Source organism: Mytilus edulis, chromosome 9, assembly GCF_963676685.1.
Source record: "Mytilus edulis chromosome 9, xbMytEdul2.2, whole genome shotgun sequence".
Lineage (NCBI taxonomy): Eukaryota > Metazoa > Mollusca > Bivalvia > Mytilida > Mytilidae > Mytilus > Mytilus edulis.
In genome coordinates, this window is record NC_092352.1 from 41,099,153 (window position 1) to 41,125,747 (window position 26,595).

At 31.5% G+C, this 26,595-nt stretch overlaps 1 protein-coding gene and 1 long non-coding RNA gene across 2 annotated transcripts; one reads left to right on the top strand and one right to left on the bottom strand.

The window, feature by feature from the left end:
* Window positions 1–8,238: 8,238 nt before the first annotated feature.
* On the top strand, window positions 8,239–15,344 carry LOC139488333 (uncharacterized). Its single transcript, XR_011655991.1, has 2 exons — window positions 8,239–8,353; window positions 14,368–15,344. It is a non-coding gene; the product is annotated as an uncharacterized lncRNA (long non-coding RNA).
* Window positions 15,345–18,896: 3,552 nt separating this feature from the next.
* LOC139490322 (uncharacterized) lies at window positions 18,897–25,168 on the bottom strand. The gene is made up of 6 exons (XM_071277149.1): window positions 25,017–25,168; window positions 24,323–24,479; window positions 22,961–23,460; window positions 21,598–21,711; window positions 19,818–19,921; window positions 18,897–19,091 (listed from the first exon to the last, which is right to left on the bottom strand). The coding sequence occupies exons 1-6, from the start codon at window positions 25,123–25,125 to the stop codon at window positions 18,912–18,914; spliced, it is 1,164 nt and encodes a 387-aa protein (XP_071133250.1). The 5' UTR covers window positions 25,126–25,168; the 3' UTR covers window positions 18,897–18,911.
* Between the last annotated feature and the right edge of the window lie 1,427 nt (window positions 25,169–26,595).

Here is a 26,595-nt window from a genome sequence, read left to right on the forward strand (position 1 = left end):
AAAAGCTATTTCAAAATAAAATAATAGGGAGATGTGGTATAGTTGTCAATGAGTCCAAATGGTGTATATGTAAGCCAATATAGTACATTGCGGCCTCTAACATTGGACAAAAAACCCATCGTATAGGCAGCTTTAGAATATCCCGACTTTACAAATGTGAAATAATTCAAACAAACAAAAAACATGGTCACCAGCTGCCTGATTAATGCTAAGATAATCGACAAAATATAAATATAAAACCAATCGAATTACAGGCTCCTAGTTATCATGGACAGACACATATTGAACCAGTCAATCATGAAAACTCAAAAATCTTGAAACTTTACAAAATTTAATGATCAATATGTAAAAACAGACAAAAATACCAATCAGTTTACTTCCAATAGATTTAAATTAAGACGTATTACTTTACAGCTATAAACACTTTTGTCCTAAATCCTGTTTAAAATTACAGGCTCCTGACTTGGGACTGGCACACACGTACAGAATGTGGCCGAGTTAAACATGTTAGCGGGATCCAAACCTACCCCCAAACTTGGGACAGTGGTGAAACAGTACAACATTAAAACGAATTATAAAGATCAGTTGAAAAGAGTTCCGATCTATTGGGACTTACTGCGCCTCTTTAATAGCAGATTTAATCTGTATTGCTATGAATCTCAGTTTATGACCAAACTCAGTAAAGACACGTCATTGTAACATTTTGGTTGATACATTCAACAACACCTACCGTTATTTTGATAATTTTTCGTTAAATAATCCAAGAGTTCTTTTTATATACTGCCGAAATTTAACCAAATGAACTTACTTTAATTAAATCTTAACATAAACAGCAGTAATTGTCCTTTTCTAGATTTAGACCTTTCAATTTCTAAAGGGGAAACTACATACTAAGATATACGACAAAAGCGACGATCCCTTTTGTCCATGACTTAAAATACTAAATCCTTGGGATGTGTTTTTAATTAGTTGATTTTAGTCTGATGCATTATTTTTTTTATAATCAATTGGTTTGGCTTTAAACTAGCTGTCAGTAACTGCGAGTACTCTCAAATAATACTTTATTGGTAATTTGACCTGATTATGAAATTTGTAATGCTTTTTTGTTATGAAATGTTTACTTATTCAGGGTTTTATCTCGTCTATGTACAAGCTTTGATAAGTGTTTTGTATTACTATAAATTTTCACTTCTTCGTACTCTGAACATGCAATTATTTATTTTATAAAAAAAAACATTTCCATTCTCCATTTTAACTATACCTTTAAGTTACCACAATATTGTTTTCATTTACCTGTGTTATCATTTTTTATGGCGGCTTTATTTATTCACCCCTTATTTTATTGATTATGTATTTTATTACATTGCATCATAGATCAAATATATTCGTTCAGTGTATGTTCACTTGTGTTAATATGTCTTTTGACTGAGTTAAGCCATTTCAATTGATATTTTATAGTGTGTCTTTCAATGTTGCGATGTTACACTATTGTGTCAGATAAGAGTGAAGGTTGGTACGTTTAATCTCGCTGCATGTGTTTGCACCTGTTCTAAGTCAGGAATCTGATGTTCAGTAGGTGTCGTTTGCTGATGTGATTCGAAAGCGATTCTCGTTTGGATGATATCGTTGTTTTTCCCGTTTGAATGCGTTAACACTAGTCATTTTTGGGGCCCTTTAAAGCTTGCTGTTCGATGTGAGTCAGACTCCGTGTTGAAGACCGTACTTTGACCTTCAATGGTTGACTTTTACAAATTGTAACTAGAATGGAGAGTTGTCTCATTGGCACTCATACCACATCTTCTTATATCTATTAACTCATCAGATGGATACAAATAGATATACATCTTACAAAAACACACAGTGGGCGTGGCTGGGTACTTGTGTATCCCAACAACAAAAAACACGAAGTACATATCTCAGAGTACTGGCAGTTACTGGCAGCTAGTTCAAAGCTACTAACAACTAATAAAAAAATCAAGCTTTTAAGACTAAATTTTTAATCAATACAAATCCATTGGATTTAGTGTAAAGACGTCATATAATATATTCAGAAAAACAAGACCTTGTGCAATGCAAATATACATGTATCGACAGATTGTAGATCCATGAATGTGCACATTATCTAACATTAATATTTAGTTTGCTTTTAATTTACTGATGACAAAATCAATATTAATACCAGTAAAAACAATATTCAATGATCGAATTAGTGTTAAATTGGTAGCCTTTTAGTGTAAGTTTATTTATAGGATCGATACGTTTACTATGATCGTTTCTAAATTTCCAGGCACGAAAAACTATATCTCAATAAAAATGAAGATGTGCTATCCCGTTTGAAATAAGTTTACTACAGGTACAACTAAACTTCAAAACCAAATCTTCATATCTATTGAATGATTTAGTAACCTTTTCACGTTTTAAGTAATTTGCGGTAACAAAATCCCTAGCGTAATGATTTACGTCACAACAGACACGGGCACAGGACACGAGATGTGAAATATAAAAACAGTAAGATGGTGCAAACGGAACATCACCGTCCAAAAAGGGAAAATAAACAATAGAGAACGAAAAATCGTCCCATTTGTCGTAAATCTAAGTTACGAGTCTCCCGTGTAAAACCGAAATGTCCAAATCTAGGAATGGACAGTAATACCGTTTTAATTTGATTTATTAAACATAAGTTCCTTTGGGTAAATTTCTGCAGTATATTTAGAAAATTCTTGATTATTGAACGAAAAAATATCAAGATAACAGTAAGTGTGTTTGAATTCATCAATTAAATTACTTTACTGAGTTTGGTCATAAACTGAACAATACAATGTTGGATATATGCAGACATTTTGCTCAGTTAAAGAAGCCAGCAGACCAACACAAGGCATACACTTACCTTACTTATGACTTATCTGACTGGATGAAACCGTGTATTGATAAATCAGTGTCAATCAACATGATCTCTCCGCAAAGGTTTTGCCAGTCAAATCAGGGTGACTTCATTTCTATAATCATTGGTTCATTGTGTTTTGTTTTATGTAATGTTGCAAATATTTGAAGCATAATCACCTGAAGTGTAAGTTAATAACACATGCTCTATTGCTTTATGTACAAAACAATAACAAACGAAAAGAAAATATAATGCACTGTAACAAACGACAACTGACTCATCCAAAATTTTACAATTAGAGAAAGAATTCTATAAAGATATTTATAAAAGTACAAATCCAGATATAAAATTTATAAATGATTATATTAATGATACAAATATTGATCATAAATTAACAACACAAGAGAGTGATATTATGGAAGGAAAATTAACTATATATGAATGTACAGATTCACTATTTAAGATGAAATTGAACAAATCACCTGGAATTGATGGTTTAAGCGAAGAAATTTATAGAACATTTTGGGAAGAATTAAAAGAATTCATTGTATCCACATTTAATTTTTCATATAAAAAAGGGGAGTTAACAACTTCTCAGAAATTAGGAGTTATCTCTCCTATCCATAAAAAAAATCATCCACTGAGTTTAGATAACTATAGACCCATAACTTTATTAAATGTAGATACAAAATTAATAGCATATTCATTAGCTCAGCGCATTAAAAATGTCTTACCAAAAATTATCCATGAAGATCAAAATGGGTATGTAAAAAATAGATATATAGGTTATAACATCAGACAGATCCAGGATATAATTGATTATGCAGAAAAATTTAATATAGAAGGAGCATTATTATTTTTAGACTTTTCAAAAGCTTTTGACTCTTTAGAATGGGATTTCATGTTCTCAGCATTAAAAAAATTTGGCTTTCAAGATTCTATGCTCAAATGGATAAAAACTTTGTATACAGACATTAAAAGCTCAGTGATCAATAATGGGTGGATATCTGAACCCCTCAACATTTTTCGAGGGATTAGACAAGGATGTCCGTGCAGTGCTTTAATTTTTGTTATTGCTGTCGAGATATTAGCATGTAGAATAAGACAAGACAATAATATTAAAGGATTTGAAATCAAAATAGATGGGAAAACACATTCTTTAAAAATCAGTCAACTCGCAGATGACACAACACTTTTTTTAAAAACAAAACAAGACATTTCAAAAGTATTAAACATGATTAAAATATTTGGCACTTTATCAGGGCTTAAATTAAACAGATCAAAAACAGAAGGCATTTGGTTAGGAAAACAAACATTGCAAAGAAAAATATGAAAACATCAACTTTACAAACAAACCAGTGAAATGTTTAGGAATTTTTTTCGGTTGCAACAAAAATGAATGTCATAAACTTAATGCAGAAAAGCAAATAAAAAAGTCTGAAAAGATTATTAAAAATTGGGAGAAAAGACATTTAACAATGATTGGTAAAATAACAGTTATCAAATCATTGATTATACCAAATATTACCTTTTTAGCATCTGTTTCACATATTGAAAAAGAATATATTGTTAAATTTAAAAAAATTATCTATAATGTTTTATGGAAAAGCAAAAGAGAAAAGGTTAAACGCACAGTACTTAGCTTTGGTGAACTAGATGGGGGTTTAAAAATGATAAACATAAATAAATATATAGAATCTATCAAAATTGGGTGGATCAAAAGGTTAATTAATGGAGATCTAAAAAAATTGGAAAATTATTCCACTTTTTTATTTCAATAAGTTTGGAAAAGATTTCCTTATCTTTCATATGAATATTGATAATACTGACTATTCCAGAGTTAAAGGAGCTGCCAAAATTTTATTTCAACATTGTTAAAGCATGGATAACTAATAAAAAAGTACAACAGCCAAAAAACTTTAGATCTATACGTCAAGAAGTTATTTGGGGAAATCATTTCATAAAGATAAAAAATAAATGCCTTTTATTCCAAAACTGGATAAATAGTAATATTATCTTTGTTAATGACATCATTGATGAAAATGGTAATATAGAAGAGAATTTTATTTTACAAAAGCTTAAAATAAAAAGTAACTGGATGTCAGAATTTTACCAATTAAAGAAAGCTTTTCCAAGAGAATGGTTAAAGATTTTAAAACAGGAAAATTCAAAGAAAACTAAAGTAAAAACGCCCTATGCAATACATATAAATAATAATTGTAACAAAAAAGAATATTTAGAAAATGTAGATACCAGAAAAATTTATACTATATTAATTAAGAATGAAATTGAAATACCTGTTGGTTTTTACAAATGGAAGACAATGCTTAACCTTGAATACATTAAGAGTCTTTCGTGTAATATGTTAAAGTTTGTTCATCATTTTTTAAAAGATAACAAATACAAAGTGTTCCGTTGGAAATTGCTACACTTTATTTTACCTTGTAAAGTTTTATTGAAAAAGTGGAGGATCTGCGATATTTCAAATTGTCACTATTGCAACACCACAGAGGATTATGATCACATGTTTCTTAAATGTCACTTTCTTGATAATTTCTGGAGTAAAATTAAAAAACTCTTAGAAAAACTGAATATTAATAATAATATTCTAACATTAAAAAATTTAGTATGGGGTTATAAAATAAATGATGAGCAATACTATTATAACGAGATGGCGAAAATTGTAGCAAAATCAGCCAGCAGATCGTTAGGTTTACTAATTGCTAAATGCAAAGCAAATGGTGGGTTTGAATATTCTACTTTTACTAAGCTTTTTGACACTCTTGTTATGTCTGTAATTGAATATGGTGCTGCGATATGGGGAAGTAAAGAATACTCTTGTATAAATGCTGTAAAAAATAGGGCAATGCGTTTTTTCATGGGTGTTGGAAAGTACACACCTAATTTAGCCCTATATGGTGATATGGGCTGGATGCCATGTATTGTAAAACAATGGACATGTATTTTTAGAACTTATAGTAGATTTACAAAAATGTGTGATAATAGAATAAACAAAAAAGTTTTTATATGGGCAAATAATATATGCAATAATAGACTGAAAATTGGAATTTCAGAGTACACACAAAGTTTAAAGAACTTGATATGGAACATTTTTGTAATACTAATTTGATTATTGATAAACATGTTATAAAAAATATTGAGAATATCTGTTTCAATAGATTTAAAGAGCAATGGTATATTGATTTAATGTCAAACGAGCGTAGTAAACTACGTACTTACAGACTGTTCAAAAATGAATTTGGTGAAGAAAATTATTTATTAAATATTATACCTGGTAAATATAGGAGTGCCTATGCCAAATTTAGAAGTGGTACGGCTCCTTTGAAAATTGAGACCGGAAGGTATGAAGGTCTTTTAGTTGAAAATAGAATTTGTTATAACAGTATTTGTAATGAAAATCTTTTAATTGAAGATGAAAAACATGTTTTAATGAATTGTCCTCTGTATGAAGATTTGCGTTGTTATTTATTTTATCAAGCATCTCTATTTAATGTTAATTTTATGCAATTGTCTGATGACGATAAATTTATATTTTTATTCACAAATGAAAATATGTACTTTTATACTGCCAAAATCTGCAATGACATTTTATTGAAAAGAAAATGTATTTTATATAGCTAATTTTAGTGTAAATATTGTATATACATTTTAGATAGTCTCTCATAACTCTTTTTAGAGTGGCTCTTGTATGTTTTATGATGTTGTTTTATCAACTGCTTGTATGTTTTATATAATGAAGAGGTGAGACTTAAATAAAATATTGTCTTGTCTTGTCTTGTCTTGTCTATGAAATTAATTATCTGATTACTATTATAATGTTTTGTATATATAAGGCAAATTATATGTCTGAACAGAAAACAAAATCTTTAGATGTATATTCTGTATTTAAAGCAGAATTCATGTACAGCTACAAAGTGCAGGCAACTAGTAAACATACTAAGAATAAATGTCTACTTGATAAAGTTGTCAAATTGTTGTAATAATTTTTTTATGTTTGCAAATGTATAATCTAGCAAAAAAGAAAAGAAAAAGGATAATATAATATTTTTTTTAGATCCGGAACTGATTTAGAGAAATAATTTTACCTATCACCGATAAGCGTGGAGATAACGGTATTTGTTATCCACTGTTTTTATCGTTTAAAAAAAAAAAGAAAAAAATTTACATACTATCTTTTTTTCCAGAATCGAAACATTAATACATACCTGTGAATTGCTAATTATATTAATCATAAATCACTATTTTAAACTGGTAATTTCCAAACCAGGAAGAGATATTAATACAATAATATAAAATCGATAACTGCAAGTGTGAACTATTTCCGGAAACTTTTTCTTTCCAAACAAGCTAGATACACTTATTGATAAATTAAAATTTCATATATACTTATTTATTTACGGTTGAAAATGAAATATTTATAACATAGATTAGATAAATTGTAATGTTTTATTGTTAAACAGAGAGAAATCCTGGATTTCTTGTTAAAATAAAGATACCCTTCACTAGAATGCTGGACTAGTGAAGTAAATTGTTAACAGCAAGCAATATATTGTTGAATAAAAAAAAAAAAAAAAAACGACAACTAATGAAACTTCAGCTGATGATTTTTGGCATAGTCACACAGCGAACTTGGCGGGCCGGTATAATGTTTTCCGAACAGGAAAAACTTAGGTGATATGTATAAGAACTTTTAACGCTCTTTCCATTGGTTAAAAAAGCAACACTTAAAAAGAAAATGTTTTATGCTTAAAATAATTTATTGGCCTTTCCTCTATTCCACTTTATTATCATCCCATTGCAGTTTATGGGCAGAGCAATATTCTGAATGGATAAAATTACAAAGCAAAAAGTACACAGTTTTCTGTGTATGCTAAAAATAATATATCAAGTTTGGCCTTTCCTATATTCCACTTCATTATCCCCCTCCCCCCCCCCCCTCCCCATTGCAACTTATAGGCAGAGCAGTATTCTGAATAGATGAAACTACAAAGCAAAAAGTATACAATTTTATGTGTAACTTAAAAAAAAACGGCAAGCTTTTTATAAAAGCTATTACTTGTACTGTATTGTTGTCAATGTACCAATTAACTAATTAGTATATAGCCGTGATCAGAAAAACTGGTACATAATCTGGGGGTAGATATGGATCCGAAATACAATATACATGTAATAATACACCCTATTAAATAAAATTACGTGTACATTGTGTCAAAATTATTTTAATCATCTAGTATAGTATGCGTTTTATGGGTAAAGTAAATTTTAAAATGTCCGGGTTTTAGATTTAAATCGACCCAACTATTTTTAAATCCCCATTGTTTGCAAAATAGTAATGTGTTCACTCATGCCAATAAAATAATTAGTACATGTAGTTATTCATGGCGAAACACGTTTGTTGACATTGTTTATTAATTTCGTAAATTTGTGGACAAAATATAGAGAATTTGTAAGGTAAGTTTATTTCTTGTAAACATGTGTTTCTTGATTTTATTAATTGAAACTGCAATTGTCACAGCATAAAATCAACGTCTTAAAGATTTTGTTGTGTCCAATTAGTAAAATATAAGCAAAGGAAACTACAAATGTAAGACTTCCATTGAAACCCCTCCCCCTTTTTTCAGTTCTGCAAAATATACATACAATGTATATATGATGGAGTCTTGTCCTTAAAAATTACAGACGATGTTTGGCAGAACGTTCTGCATTATATCATGCCCAATTAAATAGGATAAGGTGTCTCTTTTAAATGGAAAATTCAAACAGTTATAAATATTTAAACATATTGTTAGACGGTCTTCGTGTTAAACATTCATAAAATCCATTTGCAGTATAACATTGGACAGCACACATTATGTTTGTTCAGAGAACGTAAACAACGTTAAAATATTTAATTTTTAAATGGACACTAGTATGATGTTACCAACGAGGAGTTATTATGATGTTTATGAAGGTAAGGCATATAGTGAGCATTTTGGCCATTAAATGTTAAAATACTTTTAATCTTAACTGGTCTGATGTTCAGCAGTTGGTGTGATTTATATGTGTTTCTCGTTTCTCGTTTTTTTATATAGATTAATAAGACCGTTGGTTTTCCCGTTTGAGTGGTTTTACATTAGTCAGTTTGGGGGCCCTTTATATTTTGATGTTCGTCGGGTGTCTAGGCTTCGTGATGAAGGCCGTACTTTGACCTATAATGGTTTAATTTTATAAGTTATAACTTTGATATGGAGAGTTGTCTCAAAGGCAATCATACCACATCTGAAAACCTCTGCATCGCACATATATGAAAATTGGTTCAAATCCTTAATCTTATTTGAATTTCAGACTTCAATTTTTCCAAAACACTGGTTTAAAACACTTTTTCCAATCGTTCCGTTGATTGATATAACCAAGCGTTTGGTGTGTCAGGTTTAAAGACTACCCCCCTTTTTATAATTAAGCTGTTGAAGTTTTGTATTTTTGTTGATACTTTATTTTACCAATCTAAGGTGTATATACGAAAAATAAATGGGGGATACCTGACAATAAGACAGCAGTCGTGCAATCAACACAAATAACCAACAGAAACATGGGAGTCCGTCTTCAATAAGAGGCAGGTGTTTATAACAAACAGTGTGTCATATACAAAGTAAGTTAGACGCTCTCCATTGTTTACGTTATACCCCTCGATTTTTGATGATTTCGACATAAATAATGTTTCTATAGTGTTTTATAAAACAAAAATGGGATGAAATATTTATTATTGAAATCAGAAAACGGATTTATTTAAAAAAAAAAAAAAAAAAAAAAAAAAACGATGGACAAAAATCTGCCTAGAAATTGTTATAGAATGATTTTCATAAAAGATTGAACAGATTCAAAGTTGTTTGTTTAATACGTGTGAAACGCAACTTTCAGTGTTATTTACTATTTTGTGGCAGGTTTCATATTTTAAAAGCAACATACAACACTCTGAGTTAACAAACAGTTATGGATTATAAGTAAGATTATCATAAAATTAGACTAACATAATTTATTATGTCGCGGGTAGCTTGGGATACAGATTTGTAAACATACTATATTTTGAAGTCAAAATTGGTCTTACGGGTCTTATTCTTTACCGATTTATCTCTTTCCTGATCTTTTTGTTTTTTGTTTTTTATTTGATTAATGTCTTGTTTGTTTGATATCTGTTTTTATTGGTCAAACTTTAATTATTACGACAAGTTGTCTTGCTCTCTTCTTGATACATCAGGGAAAATGCGGCCATAATGTTATGCTTGATGTCATTACATAGACAGATCACATAGTTCTAATGAAAGAAAGGTTTTAGTTGTCTGCTTATCACATATTAATAACCAGAGAAACAAGTTCTACTACCAAAGCTCATGCAAGACAATATTTCTCAATTATCAATAGTAAAATGTTCAATATTTAAATCGTCCGGCGAGCTTCGCGTTATTTGTTTTAAAAGTTTACTGGCTCGAGTGGAGAAATATCGTATCAAATTCACAGCAGTGAAAAGAATCCATAGTTATACGATAAAACAAACACGGTAATAAACCGGACACCTGGGAATCAACATCAGGACCAGGTCTTACAAAAGTGAGCAGACTAACAGGTGTATTGACTTTGTAGAATGTGTCACAATTATCTGCCAAATGCTCAATAAATTATTTATACTATAGTCATTTTCATAATATACGACTACAAGTCATATGAAGTTTTATAGCTTTATTGTTGTATAGTACATGTAGTACAGAGAAGTCATAAAACAATTTAATTTAGAACGTGCTTAACTGTTCATTCGAAATACAATGTATGTCATTCAAATGAACAAAATCCTGCACAGCAAAATGGCGGACGGTAATCCTGAATCAGGTAAACATTTTCCTAATTTTTATAAACACGATAAATAGAAAATAATTATTATAATCTTATTATCTTATTGCATTACACTGTGTCGATACTCGTGCTATCATTTTCTACAATATTAATTCTATGTAAGTAACATTCATGTTCAAGTATTTTGAAAACAAAAGCGATTAAAAAAGAAAATGAGAACAAAAATAAAAAGGCTTAGCGCAGAAAATTTACAAATAATGCTTTTTCTCAAGTAGTTAAATCGAAGCCGTCGCATGAACACGGATTCAATAGGTTGAATTATTTACTTGCAATAGAATAATTCACCAGCGATGTTTATTTGCATATTTGACAGAATTGTACTAAACTGGCTACTAAAAGCGAATTATTATTTCATTTTTATTAAAGATTAAACAAAACACATAATTTTTCAATTTTTAGTTTCTCATAGCTAATGCCCCTCTAAATGAATTAATATATATAATTATTGATTATGTTTTTTGGTCTGATACATTGTATCACTCCTTGTGTGTCAGTTTTTGTTTATTGCAAGTCATTCATTCCACAGGGACTCGGTTAGCAGATTAAATTTTGTTAATCAAATATCAATGGTTTTTTTATATTTATTTTAGTATTTCCTGTGTATTTGTATTACTTTATAAACATATTTGACGATGACATCGATATTTCTTTGTTTTCTAGCAATTTGCAGTTTACTATCCATATCCGTATACTGAAAAAACCACACGAATCCCACTAAATATTAATTAAAGATTAGATGTACCTGAGACTACAATGGTCTCAAGATGTACTTACCACATTCATTTAATCTTTTCCGTTGTACGAGTTGTACATAAATAATTGGACAGGAGTATTTGTATTAATTTGTTCTTACTAAATAAACTAAACTTATAGACATACAGAGGAGTAAAAGTTATTGGTATGGACTCCGCACATTAGTACTCCAACGCTCTTAATGTACAATCTAAATATTTTTACATAGATATAGAATGACGAATTGCTGGAAAAAATAAGAAGTACAGCGGAAAAAAATAAACAATATAATATGGAACGTGCGTAAATGTTCGAAATGACATTCATCTGAAAACAAATCCGTCACGGCAACATGGCGGACGGTAATCTAGAACCAGATAAAAACATTACTAAATTTACTAGTAGAGAAAAGTGAATATTTTCTACTGTGGTAAAGTATGATTTGATTGTACTAAATTGATGGAATTATATGGAAAACTCTAGGATTTATTTCATTTTACCCACATAAACTCTTAATGCATGTTTATTTACTTCATTGCGCATCCAGACCCCATCCGAAGATTCGTCCTACATTTCTGTTAATAATATTATCCTAATTGCATCATTTTGTCGATTAAACCGCTATTATTTGCTACAATATTCATGGTAAAACATTTTTGAGAGAAATTGCGATAAAATAAATTAAATTAAAAAAAAGAAAGAAAAATAAAGCGCATAAAAAGAAAATCAGGTTGTTTTTCGCAAATTCTTTTCGATTTATGAGTTTGACCTAAATCACTCTTGGTCATTTTATTATTAATATTTAGTTTTGAGTGTCATTTAAACGGATTAAAACTTGTCACATATTTTGACATTTCTCTTACAAACAAACCACTTTCACATGCTAAGGGGGGATAGAAGGTCTGGCGTTCGCTAACATGTTTAACGCCGACACATTCTGTATATGCCCGTTACAAGTCAAGAGCCTGTAATTCAGTGGTTGTCGTTTGGTGCTTTATGTCATTTGTTTTTCGTTCATTATTTTGTTCATTAACCAGGCCGTTAGTTTTATCCTTTGAATTGTTCTACATTTGTCATTTCGGAGCCTTTAACAGCTGACTATGCATAAGGGTTTTTGCTTATTGTTGAAGGCCGTGCGGTGACCTACATACATAAATGTTAATTTATGTCATTTGTGTGCTCATTACCAATCACATAAATATCTTAATTTTTTTAAACAAAAGTTCACAGAAAACTACAAATTATGCAACACAAAGCCCACCAAATATTGATTAAAATTACTCATTACTAGTTTATTGTTACTAGTGTTACCAGAACATATAATGTATAAATGCAGTCCAAAACAGGGCCATGAGATTTTTCATGGGTGTTGGCAAATACACACCAAATGATGCCATAGCTGGTGATATGGGCTGGAAACCTCCATGCGTTAAACAATGGTCAAGTGTCTTGAGACATTGGGCTAGGTGTTCCATAATGGACCCACACAGGATAAATTTTAAAATTTTTAAGTGGTCTATACGAAAGTGTAATACTAGAATTAAAAACTGGAGTTTTAGAGTTATAGAAATGTTAAAATTGTATAATTATGAGCAATATTGTAATTTTGAATCAAATGTATTAAACAAAAATTGTATTAAACAAATTGAGGAGGATGTATTTGATAATTTTAAATCAAACTGGTGCACAAGAGTTGCTGCATATGCAGAGGGAAGTAAATTAAGAACTTACAAATTGTTTAAAAATAACTATTGTACTGAAAATTATTTGCAAAATATTATATCTTTAAAGAACAGAAGTTCATTTGCTAAATTTAGATGTGGGGTAGCTCCACTAAAACTAGAAACTGGAAGATATGAAAAGAAAGAAGTCCACGAGAGGACATGTTTTAACTGTAGCTCTATTGTTGAAGATGAAATGCATGTCATTTTAAAATGCCCATTATATGTGGATCTAAGACAAATCATGATACATGAAGCTTTACATTTTAATGAACATTTTAACCTTTTATCAGATAATGAAAAATTTATATTTTTATTTAGTAATGACAATGTTGCTGCTATAGTTGCCAAAACCTGCAACAACATTTTATTAAGAAGAAATAGTATTTTATTTCACTAGTTTTTAAAGAAACAAATGTTTTAATATCATTTAGTAAAAATGTATATTATGTCAGAATTTTTAATTCTAAATGTGTAAAAATAAGTTTATATGTATATAGTATATCTTAAAAGTCTCTCATAAATCTTTTTAAGATTGGTACATGCAATGCAAATGTTTTAATGTTTTAAATCTATGTATGTGAATCTCATTTTATGTTTGTATGTGGTGAGACTATAATAAAATATTGAATCTGAATCTGTATTATATGTCTCTGATGTTACAAAATGAAATAAACAAATGAATAACATTTGGAGTAAAAATGATCTGGTATGAAATCCAATTATTTTTTCAAAATATAAGAAATGGAGAGTTGAGAGAGACCATTGGTAAAAATATTTTTTTTTACTGTTGATATATAAATGGAGGATGTGGCATGATTACCTATCCGCCAAATATCCATCAAAGTTCAAATGAAGTTGATATACTTATTAATAACTTAAAATTAAACAAATATAACTTTATAAACAAGTTAGTACCTACATTGAGAAACAAACGATCATGTCTAGGATCGAAATGCGCTATGCGGTATGTTACCCATTGTTGAAGATCGTACGTTGACTTATAGTTGTTATTTTCTGTGTCATTTTGGTCTCTTGTGGAGTTGTCTCATTGGCAACCATACCGCATCTTCTTTTGGTATATGATAATATGATATAAGTGCTTCAAGACTTCACTTCTTTTTTCAGATATGATGAGGAAAGCTTCCGTGACTAGAATACTGAAAAGACTAAAGATTTTCATTGGAATACTCATCTGTATAGCTATAACTCTACTTTTGTTAATCATATCATCGATTTTAAGATTCAACTGGAAGGTAAAAATGTCAGAGGCACCAAAACAATTGAGTGTACATCCACTTTCAGAGACAACTGTAAATGGTATACCTCTAATCATACACCAAACGTGGAAATCTAAAAATGTTCCAGACAAATGGAAAGACGCTCAAGCCTCTTGGACCAATCAATCGGTGATATATCCATTAAAACGAAAATACAACGAATTCGTGTATATGTTATGGACCGATAAAATGTTAGACACTTTCATAAAGGAGAAGTATCCATGGTTTTACAATGCTTTTCATAGTTATCATTTTCCTATATCACGGACAGACGCGGGAAGATATTTTTTGTTGTACCATTATGGCGGCGTTTATTCCGATTTGGATATAGGTTGTAATAATCAATCGATAAGAAAGATATTGTCCAGTATAGAAGGTCATCAAGGGGTCGGGGTCATGGAAGTTAGACCATACGGATTTTCTTTAGAGGTGCTTATTTCTGCGAAAAGTCATCCATTTATGAAATCTGTGATATCTGGTTTGATACCAGCTCAGGCAAGACATCCAATTCCATACCTAACAGTGTTGCTATCTGCAGGTCCATTATATTTCACCGCAAAATATGGATTATATAAAAATAAGCATGAAATACATATTGTAAGTCCTGCGTTGTATGAAGGGAAATATTTTAAACATTATCACGGTGGAAGCTGGCATAGCTGGGATGGAGAATTAATTTGGTGGTTTTATAACCACGGACCATTATTTTTAAAATTGATAATATTAGCAGCAATAATTTTTGTACTGGTGACGTTAAAAAATAATAACACATTTGTTGGAAAACGAAGAAATAGTCATATATCATAATTACACAGATTTAAACAACTCATTATGTTCAAATTTTCAATAGTTGTCTTTTGTTTATGTAATTTATACGTGTTTCTCGTTTCTCGTTTTTTATATAGATTAGTCCGTTGGTTTTCCCGTTTGAATGGTTTTTACACTAGTAATTTTGGGGCCCTTTATAGCTTTTTGTTCGGTGTGAGCCAAGGCTCCGTGTTGAAGGCCGTACATTGACCTATAATGGTTTACTTTTATAAATTGTTATTTGGATGGAGAGTTGTCTCATTGGCACTCACACCATCTTCCTATATCTATATTATGTGTCTTTCAATTTTGAAATAATTTTCGTTTGATATCTCTGCTGTTCATTAATATAGAAAGAACATATGATATTGCCAACGAGACAACTATCCACCAATGTTCAAATAAAGTAGATGTAAGCATTTAGAGACAACCGGACGACCTTCAACAATGAGGAAAATCCAAACCGTATAGTCGGCTATAAATTGCCCCGCCGTGACGTAAAAAATGTTCAATTATTCAAAAGAGAGAATTAACAGCCTAATGTATAACGGAAAAACTTATCAAGAACAAATAAGACCGACATGAACCAACGACAGTTACTGAACTACCTGTTCCTGGCTTATGAACATGTTTGAAGGCAAATTATCCCATTAACCTGGTACAGGGGTTTAACGACACAACACAAGAACAATAAACGAAAACAAATATGAGAAACAGTAATACATGACAACAACTCAATAACAAGCTCCTGAATTGAGACTAGCACAAATAGAATGTGACGGGATTACCCCGTCAACATGTTTGCTGGGGCCGAACCTTCCCCCTTCCTAACACCCCCAACCCTTCAAAACTACGTGCAATTCCAAATTGGGTTCGGTCTGAAAACAATTCCGGTAAATAGATATTGTTCTGCTGATTATGTAGTAATTTGAATAATAGCCACAACTTTCAAAATTGGTTAGCAAGGACTGTTTCTAAGGATTGACTTACCGGTAATTGTAATTCTTAAATAGATTGTCCGATTTACTGAATATATTGAGATTGATAGATATTGACCTTTTGCAATGGTCAATACTTAAACTTGAAAGTGACCACTACATGTATGTACTTGATGACATGATAATGCGAAGTGTCGCCCGGATTGGTGACAATAATCTAATTTTTCGAAGATTAATGAATTTCACTTTCGGACCTCATTTAAAAATGAGGAAATCGCTATTTTGAAATATTTCGGAAATTTAATCATTGACAATTACAGATCTAGAGTAAATACATTCTATACTTAAGTGTAGTTTGCTAGATGTAATATTCAAACAAGTATAAGAATTATTTATGCACGATTTTGATGTTTGTATTTGAATAAATGTGTCTTTTTAAAAGTGTTCGGTATGGTTAGTTTATGGTTTAAAACTTAACATATGCTAAGATATTATGTTAAAATATCTATAAAAAATGTGTGCACTTGCAAATTTATAGGTTTCCACATAAAGATTCGAATTTGCAGTTGTCATATACATCATTTCATGAACACCATACTGTGTTGTCATGCACACATATAACATCTTTATATACTTCATTCTTTTAAAAAAAAACACCTTTTAAATAAAAATATTCCGATTTCATATTATAGCGTGATATTTCTATATGAGATCACATATTTATTGATTCTTAATTTGAAAAGATTGTGAATTTCCTTTTAAGTGACTATAACTTATTTACACTATTCTTGAAATCTTTAAGTAAAAAATCATTCCTTGGTTTTAAGTGTCACAATTTCGAGCTAGAGTGTTACACTGTAATTCCAAAATTCTATTTAAATGCCGTTTTATTTAAGAGTTATTTATTAATGCGATCTAAGTAAACAAAGACTTTTAAAATCCCAATTGATTATAATACAATATTTATATTATAATGGATTATATACGATCAATATCGCCGATCGTAGGAGTTTTTGACAAGAGACAAATTTTAAAAGCGAGGGTGGACAACCATGATATGACGCCATCCACAATCATAACAAATAACTAATTGACAGATAACACGTTTCGCTTTTGCAATACCGTAATATGGGGACAATGACAAAAGGTGCAGCGCCACGTTATAACCGTAATATAGATCATTGCCAATACAACTGTATACCAAATACTTTTGACTTATCATAGTGGTCCCCCTTTCAATGACCTAACCATGACTATTGAACGGAGAAACTATTATCCAAAATGATTGATATGAAATGAGTTGATGCATCAAAAATTACTAGTCTACCTCTAGTGTACCCTTAAACTGATCTTATTACATAAATGTTTAAACACCAGAACTAAGAATAAATTAATGAGTCTATAAACCATGAGTGGAAACAAGGGGGCGCAAATTATATTAACTTATTAGTCATGGCGTCTTATTCAACTGCAAATAGAATATGAAGATTCAAGTCTCCCATTTATGATAAATGATTCCACTTAAACTGCTAAATCACAGACCATAATACATTATTGTTAACCCCGCCGTTGTCAGAAAGACCACGACCAAGTTTTACAGTACGCAACTTCGTCATGGCGAGTAATCAATGAATTTGTTTTTTAATTCAATTGAGGGGATCATTTGTTTGCATAAGATTTTGTTAAGTTGAACTATACGTTGAAAAGGTGGAACAATGCTTTTGAGGATAAATCCGATCAACTATTTGTATAATGACATTTAAATCAGAATGTTATTATTATCTTTTTAGTAAACGGCTGCGCGATGAGGGCATGATAGCCTGTTTTCGGTAATATTTATAAAGTGTTTTGGAATATTTGAAATATAAAGCTTAAATCAACATTATCTAAGTAAAGTTATTAAGGGACACGTATTTCCTTGTGTGTTTATTAGTAATAAGGTTTTGGTTTTCTAAATATTCAAAGATTTTAAATGTAATTATTTTAGATCTTAACCTCTTTAACTTTATAGCAATCTTGGATGTTACACATATTCATAATATCAGCATAGCCATAATTAATAAAAATAAAACGGGGAAAAGGTAATAGGTTGATGAAAAATTTCGTAGGAACTTCATTGAAGGAATCAAATAATTTTAACTATAAAAAACAAGACGTGATATGTTGCCAATGAGATAACTCTCACCAAGAGACAAAATGACACAGAAATGAACAACTCAAAATCAACGTATAGCCTTCAACAAAGAGCAAAGCCCATACCGCATTGTCAGCTTTGCATTGCCCCGAAATGCAAAGCACATTATAAAAACAACCTTATCATCCTTTCCCGAAGAAAAATTGATAAATCCCTAAGTTATTATTCTACGTATGTTATATACGTACACGTCTAGTCTAAGACATTGTATATTGGAGTTTTTGATTTGAGTGAAGATGCTTAGTGAAATATCAGTGTGGAGTTCAAGTGTTAAAAGAAAGGTGAGATCTATCTTAAATGTCAGAGCTCTGCTATAACTAGTACATTCAAATAAAATATGTGTATGTTTTATATGCAAATGTGTGGTTTCACAAACCAGTATATTATACATAAACTTGCATCAAAAGGCTTGGTTTATAGTAAAAATTTAAGATAATAGCAAAATATAATCATTTAATTCATCAGCTGCCAAATATGTTTAGCGACATCTTTTGCAGACTTCTTCAGATCGCTTATTTCAAAGTCATTATCAGCCTGAAATCTATCCACACTTCCCTGGACACTGTAGGTCATAAATGCACGTGAAAAGGCAATTCGGTGGTCTGTTTTAATTGACAAAGGATCGTACTCAACCTGTAATTATATTTATATGCATAATAATTATCATTTAAAAATAAACTTGACGAGGCAATTTGTTTTTGCTCCATATATCCGGAATATTCATCATTGCATGGTACTGTATACCATGGTCGCCTTAGAGCCAGGATAACCAAGTAGTTTGTAATACCATATATATACATGGTATGTAATACCATATGTATGCATGCCATATTGGAGAAATTTTTGCAGAGCGACTTTTTCCTGTGTATGTTACTATCGTCAAGTTTTTTAAATATCTTTGCGAGTATATTGGATTCCATAAAAAGAAATTTACTAAGATTTACTCGTTGCTGTTGAAGCCAGTTGTCAATTTGTTATAAGTTATACCATTTAAAACCGAGACACATAAATTAGCAGGAGTATATTTGGTCCGTCTGAAATATCGTTATAAAAATAAAACCCTTAAAATATGATGAATAAATTGCCTGTGAAAGGAACGCTATATGTGTTGATGATCTTGAAGCTATAATAAATTTCACCTTGTCTTGATGCCAAGCTGTATTTTTTTTTATCCTTAGGCTAGTAGCATGATGCAGAAGTGAACTGGTTGATTTCCAAGGTTCTTTTATTTGAAATATTACTTACAAACTGAAGACGGTGTTTTAAATTTTGGTAACTTATTTAACCTAAATTTCTATCTGAAACAATGATTTTATGAAAATTGATATGTAAAAAACATAAGATAAACAGCATACTTACTTTTGTAATGAGTTGGTTTTGGATGGTATTGTTGTAAATTCCTTGTAAGTATTTGACTTGCTCAAGAGTATTTCGTTGATTGTATATTATTCCTTCGCCACAAACTGTAATAAAAAAATATAGACATTTTCTTCACAGATCCTGATAGTTTAAATGAGATCCCTTGTGCTTGAATATCTTGAGGATAGTAATTGCACAGGGGTCAACAATAGTATTACGAACAATACTGGTCACGGTAATATAACTGCAATTTCTCAGCAAATACATAGGAAGCATTCCATCATGATAGTTAAATAGAATGAAATTCAAAGCAGTGGTCGTTACATACAAACGTTCACCTAAATTGTCCCAGTCAATGGATGAATTTAATGTGTCAATCAATGGCCACAGCCACACTGTTTTGAATTTCATTCTAAAGGTTGAATTACTGTTTTCCTAAGTAATTTTTTTTTATATCCCATTCAAAATTATAGAACTCTTTATCAGCTCTAATTTTAGATATGGTCTATTTTATGTCAAGGGGGTTTTGAATTCTTTTGACAGTTTCCAGAATACTAATCTTTAACCTTTAGCTGGACCAAATCACTACTTAACTTTATTATTCATGACCCATTTTTTTAGGGTGTAAATTTACCCCCCCCCCCTACTTTCTATTTGAGAAATAAAAATGAAGCCATAGATTTTGAAAAGGACAATAACTGTGTTCCTGGACCAAATGCTACAGCGATGCATCCATAAAGTTTTTGAGTGCGATGACTTAAGCCTCGGTCACACCTTACCGGATAGCTCGAACGGACGCCTAACGGATAACTTTTTTCAATCCGTTCATGTCCGTTCTTATCCGTTAGACGTCCGTCAATATCCGTTGCATGTCCGTTTAGCGTACGGTTTATCCGTCGACGTCCGTTCTGTCCGGTGAAATTTTTTTAGCATTTTCAAAACTTTGAACGGACGTCCAACGGATAAAATGTCCGTTGAACGTCCGTTAGGCGTCCGTTTTGTACGGTTCTCGTCCGTTTCGGTTCCGTTTTGTATCCGTTACGTGTCCGTTATACATCCGTTGGAGGTCTGGAAGATAAATTCACCAACGGACTTCTACCGGACGTTTAACAGATAAAACGGATGTTGAACGGATGAGAAACGGACTTCTACCGGACGTATAACGGATAAAACGGAGGATGAACGGATCTGAAACGGATAAATGCCAATTGAAAATTTCGCGTCAGAAATGCCAATTATTGGTATGTCAGGTTTCTTAAGGTTCATGAATTCTTATTATTCATAATCGATCTTAGAGTATAGACACGTCTTCACAATCAAACAGTTCTCATTCAGGCCAGACAATGTCCTTTGGCGGAATTTTGAAGAACAAACCAAAACCAGTAACACAGAAACATTTTGAATATTTATGCGATTTACATGTATTATTATTGTCGCTTTTGATTTTTCCGTATATCTTGTTCATCCGTTTTATCCGGTACGCTTCCGTTAGGTGTCCGTTTTATGCGGTACTCGTCCGTTGGATGTACGTTCGACATCCGTTCTGTCCGGTACGTGTCCGTTTCTCGTACGTTGCATATCCGGTGTGTGTCCGTTATGCATCTGTTACACGTCCGTTTTATTCGGTCAGTACATCAACGGACTCCCAACGCAACGGATAACAATTTTGTCAACGGACAACTTTTATTTTCATCCGTTAGGCGTCCGTTCGTGCTATCCGGTAAGGTGTGACCGAGGCTTTAACTTAGTGTACTATGTTAGATTCACATAAAGTATTTACCTATTGCTAAAATAGTCATTGTGTCGTGTGACATTTGATCAATTTTACCACAAACTGCACACTGGTTGTCACAGTCTCGTTTCTCCACAGACACAGCACGCTTTCCAAATATACCTAAGATACATAAATAGGTAGTCATTTTGCATAATTCAGCTTATGTTTTCAACATAATATATTAAAGTTAATTTTTATTTCGCAAAAAACTTAAGACTAACAAATGCAACCTAGAGTAATTTTTTTTCGAAGTTTAAATGAACTTTATAAGCAAGAAAATATCATGATCAGTTTGATAGTTCAAGTGTGATATGGTCTTCTTTTCAAGTACACACAAAGTAAATTCTTAATCATACTCTCACGTCTTTCTCATCAAAGAAAAGAAATCTTTACATTTGCATTATCGCGAAAATGTCAACAGTTAAGTGCATTAAAAGTGTAAGTGCATGTGACGAAAGTTAATGCATACAATTCGGGCATGTTAAATTGTTAACACACTAGAATGTTAAACTACACCAAAACCAAAACCAAAATGATTAATTTTTGACCATCAAATCATCAATTGATGCCGTCGGAGCTTAACATACAATACAGTTATCTCCTAATTGTTACGACTGCCATTTTGTATTTGTCATATTTTTCATTGAAGCCTTTACACATGGAAGAAATCGTATACTATTTATTGTTGCATAACCTGGTGTTAATCATTATCACTAGTGTATCTCTGTATTGGTAAAAGCAAGAACTTAAAATGAACAAGACTTTATTTTGTACATAATTGTATCAATATCCTGTATCCTAGATAACCGCCCACGTTGTTTTGTCGTACTAGCCTGAGTATTCGCCTCTAGTGAGGTTTGTCTTTGGTTCGAACCAAGTCAGGTCAAATCAAAGACATTAAAGTTGGCACTTGCTACTACTCCGCTAAGCAAGCATCATCAAATAGTAAAAGCAAAGACTGGTCGGCTTGGATTCATACTCTGAATAAGTTCGGTATGATGACATTACTGTCATGTCGTCCTCCGTATTTTGTCTCAGCGTGTCGGTCTAGTACGAAGCAGGGTGTACAATGTATATTCATATCGATTAACGTGTTCTCGTTCTGAATATCCCTTTAAAAAGTAAAAACACAAAAATACTGAACTCCGAGGAAAATTCAAAAAGGAAAATCCAAAATCAAAAGGCAAAATCAAAAGTCCAAACACATCAAACGAATGGATAACAACTGTCATATTCCTGACCTGGTACAGGCATTTTCAAATGTAGAAAATGGTGGATTGGTGTAATTTACTGCTGGACGTAGTTAAATACCAATCCTTTATCAACATCATAATAGCTCTAAATCTTAATTAATAAAGTGTATACTCACTATGAAAGGCGTTTCCAATAGTGTTGCCGGTATCTATAACAGCATTCCCAGCGACTGTAATACCACCAACAACTTTGTTACCAAGATCTGTTAATGCATCGCCGATACTTGAAAAGCCTTTTTTGACTTGATCAAGTAAACTTTGAGCTCCAAGCTGGACCAGTGTTTCTAAAATGTTTCCCTGACTACTAAAGTCTGGTAATTTGTTGATATTAACACTTACCACATCTTTTGAGAGGGATGTTAATTTGCCTCCCAAAGACTGTAAATTAGAAGCGATTCCAGAGAATTCTTGCAAACCTGTCAAACCCGAACCAAGATGAGAAGATATTTGACCAAGGCCTTCAAGGAACAATCCGGATTCTTCTCCTAATAATCCCAGAGCAGCTGGTAGAGATTTTCCCATTTTGTCCACAAAATTACTCACTTCTAATACTGGTTTGAAGATAGTTGGCATAATCTGTTTTATCGAACTTTGATAATATAACATTTTCGTATTGCTAAAAAGTACAAAAGTTCGTTTTTTTTTATTGCAAGGTCAACGTATGCTTTTTCTAAATTAAGATATATCATAATAATTATACATATTACATGGTACAGTATATAATGTAAAAGTGAACCTTTTGTCGTTGGTTAGTGTCTATCATATTTGATTTCCGTTTATTGTTTTGTGCAAAGATCAGGCTGTTGGTTTTCTCCTTTGAGTTGTCTTGACATATCGAAACATCTTTTTGCTTTCTTTACGGTATGGGTTTTGTTCATTTTTGAAGGCCGAATAACCTGTAGATTTATAAATCTGCGACAATTGGTCTATAATGGATGATAGTTGTTGAATTAACAGCAATACCACATCTTCACATTTGTATATCTAAAATCTATACTACTTAAGGAACAGACCGAATTCATTGAGCCGAAACTCCTCTAAAACTAGAAAATATTTGGGATATAATGTATAAATGGAGTGGTTTGTATTTCATAAATTTGTCTTTGAAGCAATCTATTTTCCACAGAAAATGCGAAATTTTGAAAAAGTATCTCAATTCGGAGACCGTTATCGATTCGTGTCTTATAAGCTTTCGTGCATGCTCAGTTGAAACGTACTGCAAGCGATTTCAAAACTATTCGTTTCAACACTTGACTTTTTGTACCGCAATTTCGCAGTTATCTTCTAGTCTATCTTAAATCTATATAATTACCGAAACAAAAACGCCTGTGCATGTGTCTAGGAGTTCAAACTCGGAAAAGATAGAGCGAATTTGAATGCTTAAAATGTTCGATGAAAACATATTATTACACACATACACACACACACACACACACATTTATATGTTAATAAAATGTGTAATTATACAATTAACTTACTTTCGACAAACTCCAGCGAGACATTGTTGGCACTGTTCACCAGTGCTGTTTATCTTTATTTCACACTCTGTGGATGATGAGAGCTGGGCAAAGTTTGTCTCATTTATTTTGCTAAGTATATAAAACAGTATCTCTCTTCTCACATAGGTATCAAATTCTACATGTAAAAGAACAATTAGTTGATTAAAGCTTCAATTAAAAAAAAAACAAGCAAGATTTTGATCAATGTCGAAAGGTTTTGTTGAAGAGTAGAATTTTAGGATTGACGATGTTCTCTTGTTGATTTTTTTCACTTTTTGGCAAATATTCGGAATCCTCTGGTTTTATCCATGTAGTGCCATTAGTGCATTTGCCTGCTCACATTTGATTTTTTTTCACTTCATAGTTTTATTACGTACAGTTATATAGTTTTTTTGTTATACTTTTTTGACAGAAAAGGGTGTCAATGTTAAATGTAATAAAAATCTGGAGAGAACCATTTCCCGCCACATTTTCAATGACTTATGCCAAGGAACCCTTTTTTTGGTTTCCAGACCATTACTTATGTATTATCAATTCATAAAAATCTTTCAAATAGCTTTCAACATTGCATTAGACACAGTGAACCGAACAAAAGTCATCTATAATAATAAATTTGTTGAGTATGTTGAATTTGTTTTCGAATCAATAATACAAAAGTGCTACAATACCTTACTTTGTGTACTATTTGTGTCCAAAGTTGCAAGTGTTAGGACTTTTTGTCTTCCCTCACATAAAGCGGTTAATGATGTACAAAGAAAAATTAATAAAATAGTAAACGCCATTTTAAAAGTTGTATACAGTAATTGTACATAAGATAACAAGACAGTAATAATTCTTATCTCTTCGGACTCTCTTGAATATAATAACAATCTGTCAGGGAAATTACATGCGGTCAGTATGTGACAAATAGAATCGATAATATTTAAAAATTTGCTGAGGTGGCAGTTACACAAAAAGGTGATAACCAGTATAAACGCAATTTCAAACTGTACAAAACGTTTCTTAGGAAGAGTAATCTTGGGAGCCCCTTATAAAAATTCCGTTATAATTTAAAAATTAAGTGTCACTATGTCACCATGCAATGGATTGTGCTTGATGATGGATATAGTCATAGTCAATAAGTTGGTCTAAATAGATGTTTGACAAACTTTGTGGTCAATTAAGTTGGGTTGCTTGGATAGGGTTAAGCAATCGTACCTGGGGGAGGGGTGTCAAAATAGTGTTATGTCCTCTTGCTAACATGTTTAATTCTGCCACATTCTTTATTTGTCTGTTCAAAGCCAAGAGTCTGAAGTTCAGTGGTTGTCGTTGGTCCGTGTCTCTCATTTTTGTTTAAAGCAATTGTTTATATAATAGATTAGGTAGTTGGTTTTCTCAAATAAATTGTGAATGAACCTTGGTGGATAGGTGTCCTGCATGTTTGCAATCGTGCCATATATCCATACTTATGTGTTATGTTAATCGTGGTTCTTATAAACAATAATAATGATAAACAAACCGACAAAATTTTGTTAAACGTTTCTGAACTGTGTCATGTATCAATACCCTTTCTTAAAATAATTTATCCATATAAGTAATGTATAGAACTAGTGGTATGACAACAAAGTCTAGAAATTCTTATCTTTATCACTATAAACTTAGGTGAATACAACTTGGCGACGGGATGAGTTCGTTGTTGCTTTCACTCTTACACCTTATCCATATGTATTTCCTGTCTGCACTTATTGCTGAAAAATGGTAACATCATGCAAAAATCAAGCAATACCAGTTAGATCCTAGTTCCACTAGTAAAAGCACGTCATAACTTCGTTGAAGATTTTCTTAAGAAGAAGAAGAAAAAGAGAAAGATTTCAAAATGAAGGACGAAAATAAGAAAGAAGATGCCATGGCATTGTCCGTTTGTTTTCTAGCTTGACGATACTTTTGATATCTTTCGTCTCTCTTACATAACTATTACTCCTTGTATGTCTCTGCAGACAAAAGACCCATATAATATCTTTTGTGTCTGTAAATCAATGTATAAGGGAATAAAGTACTAATTATTCACTTTGAATCCAAGCATATAGTCCTCGTAAAAGCACCCATGAGTAATCCTAAACAATTATAGATTTTTTTTATGTTCCTTTGGAATTTCGACTAAATAACGACGGATATATTTCAATTTTGGAGGGGGACAAACGTTTTTCCTCTGATGTGACCTACGGTATTAGACTTATCTTTTAATTTGTACTTGAATGATATGAAGAAAACAA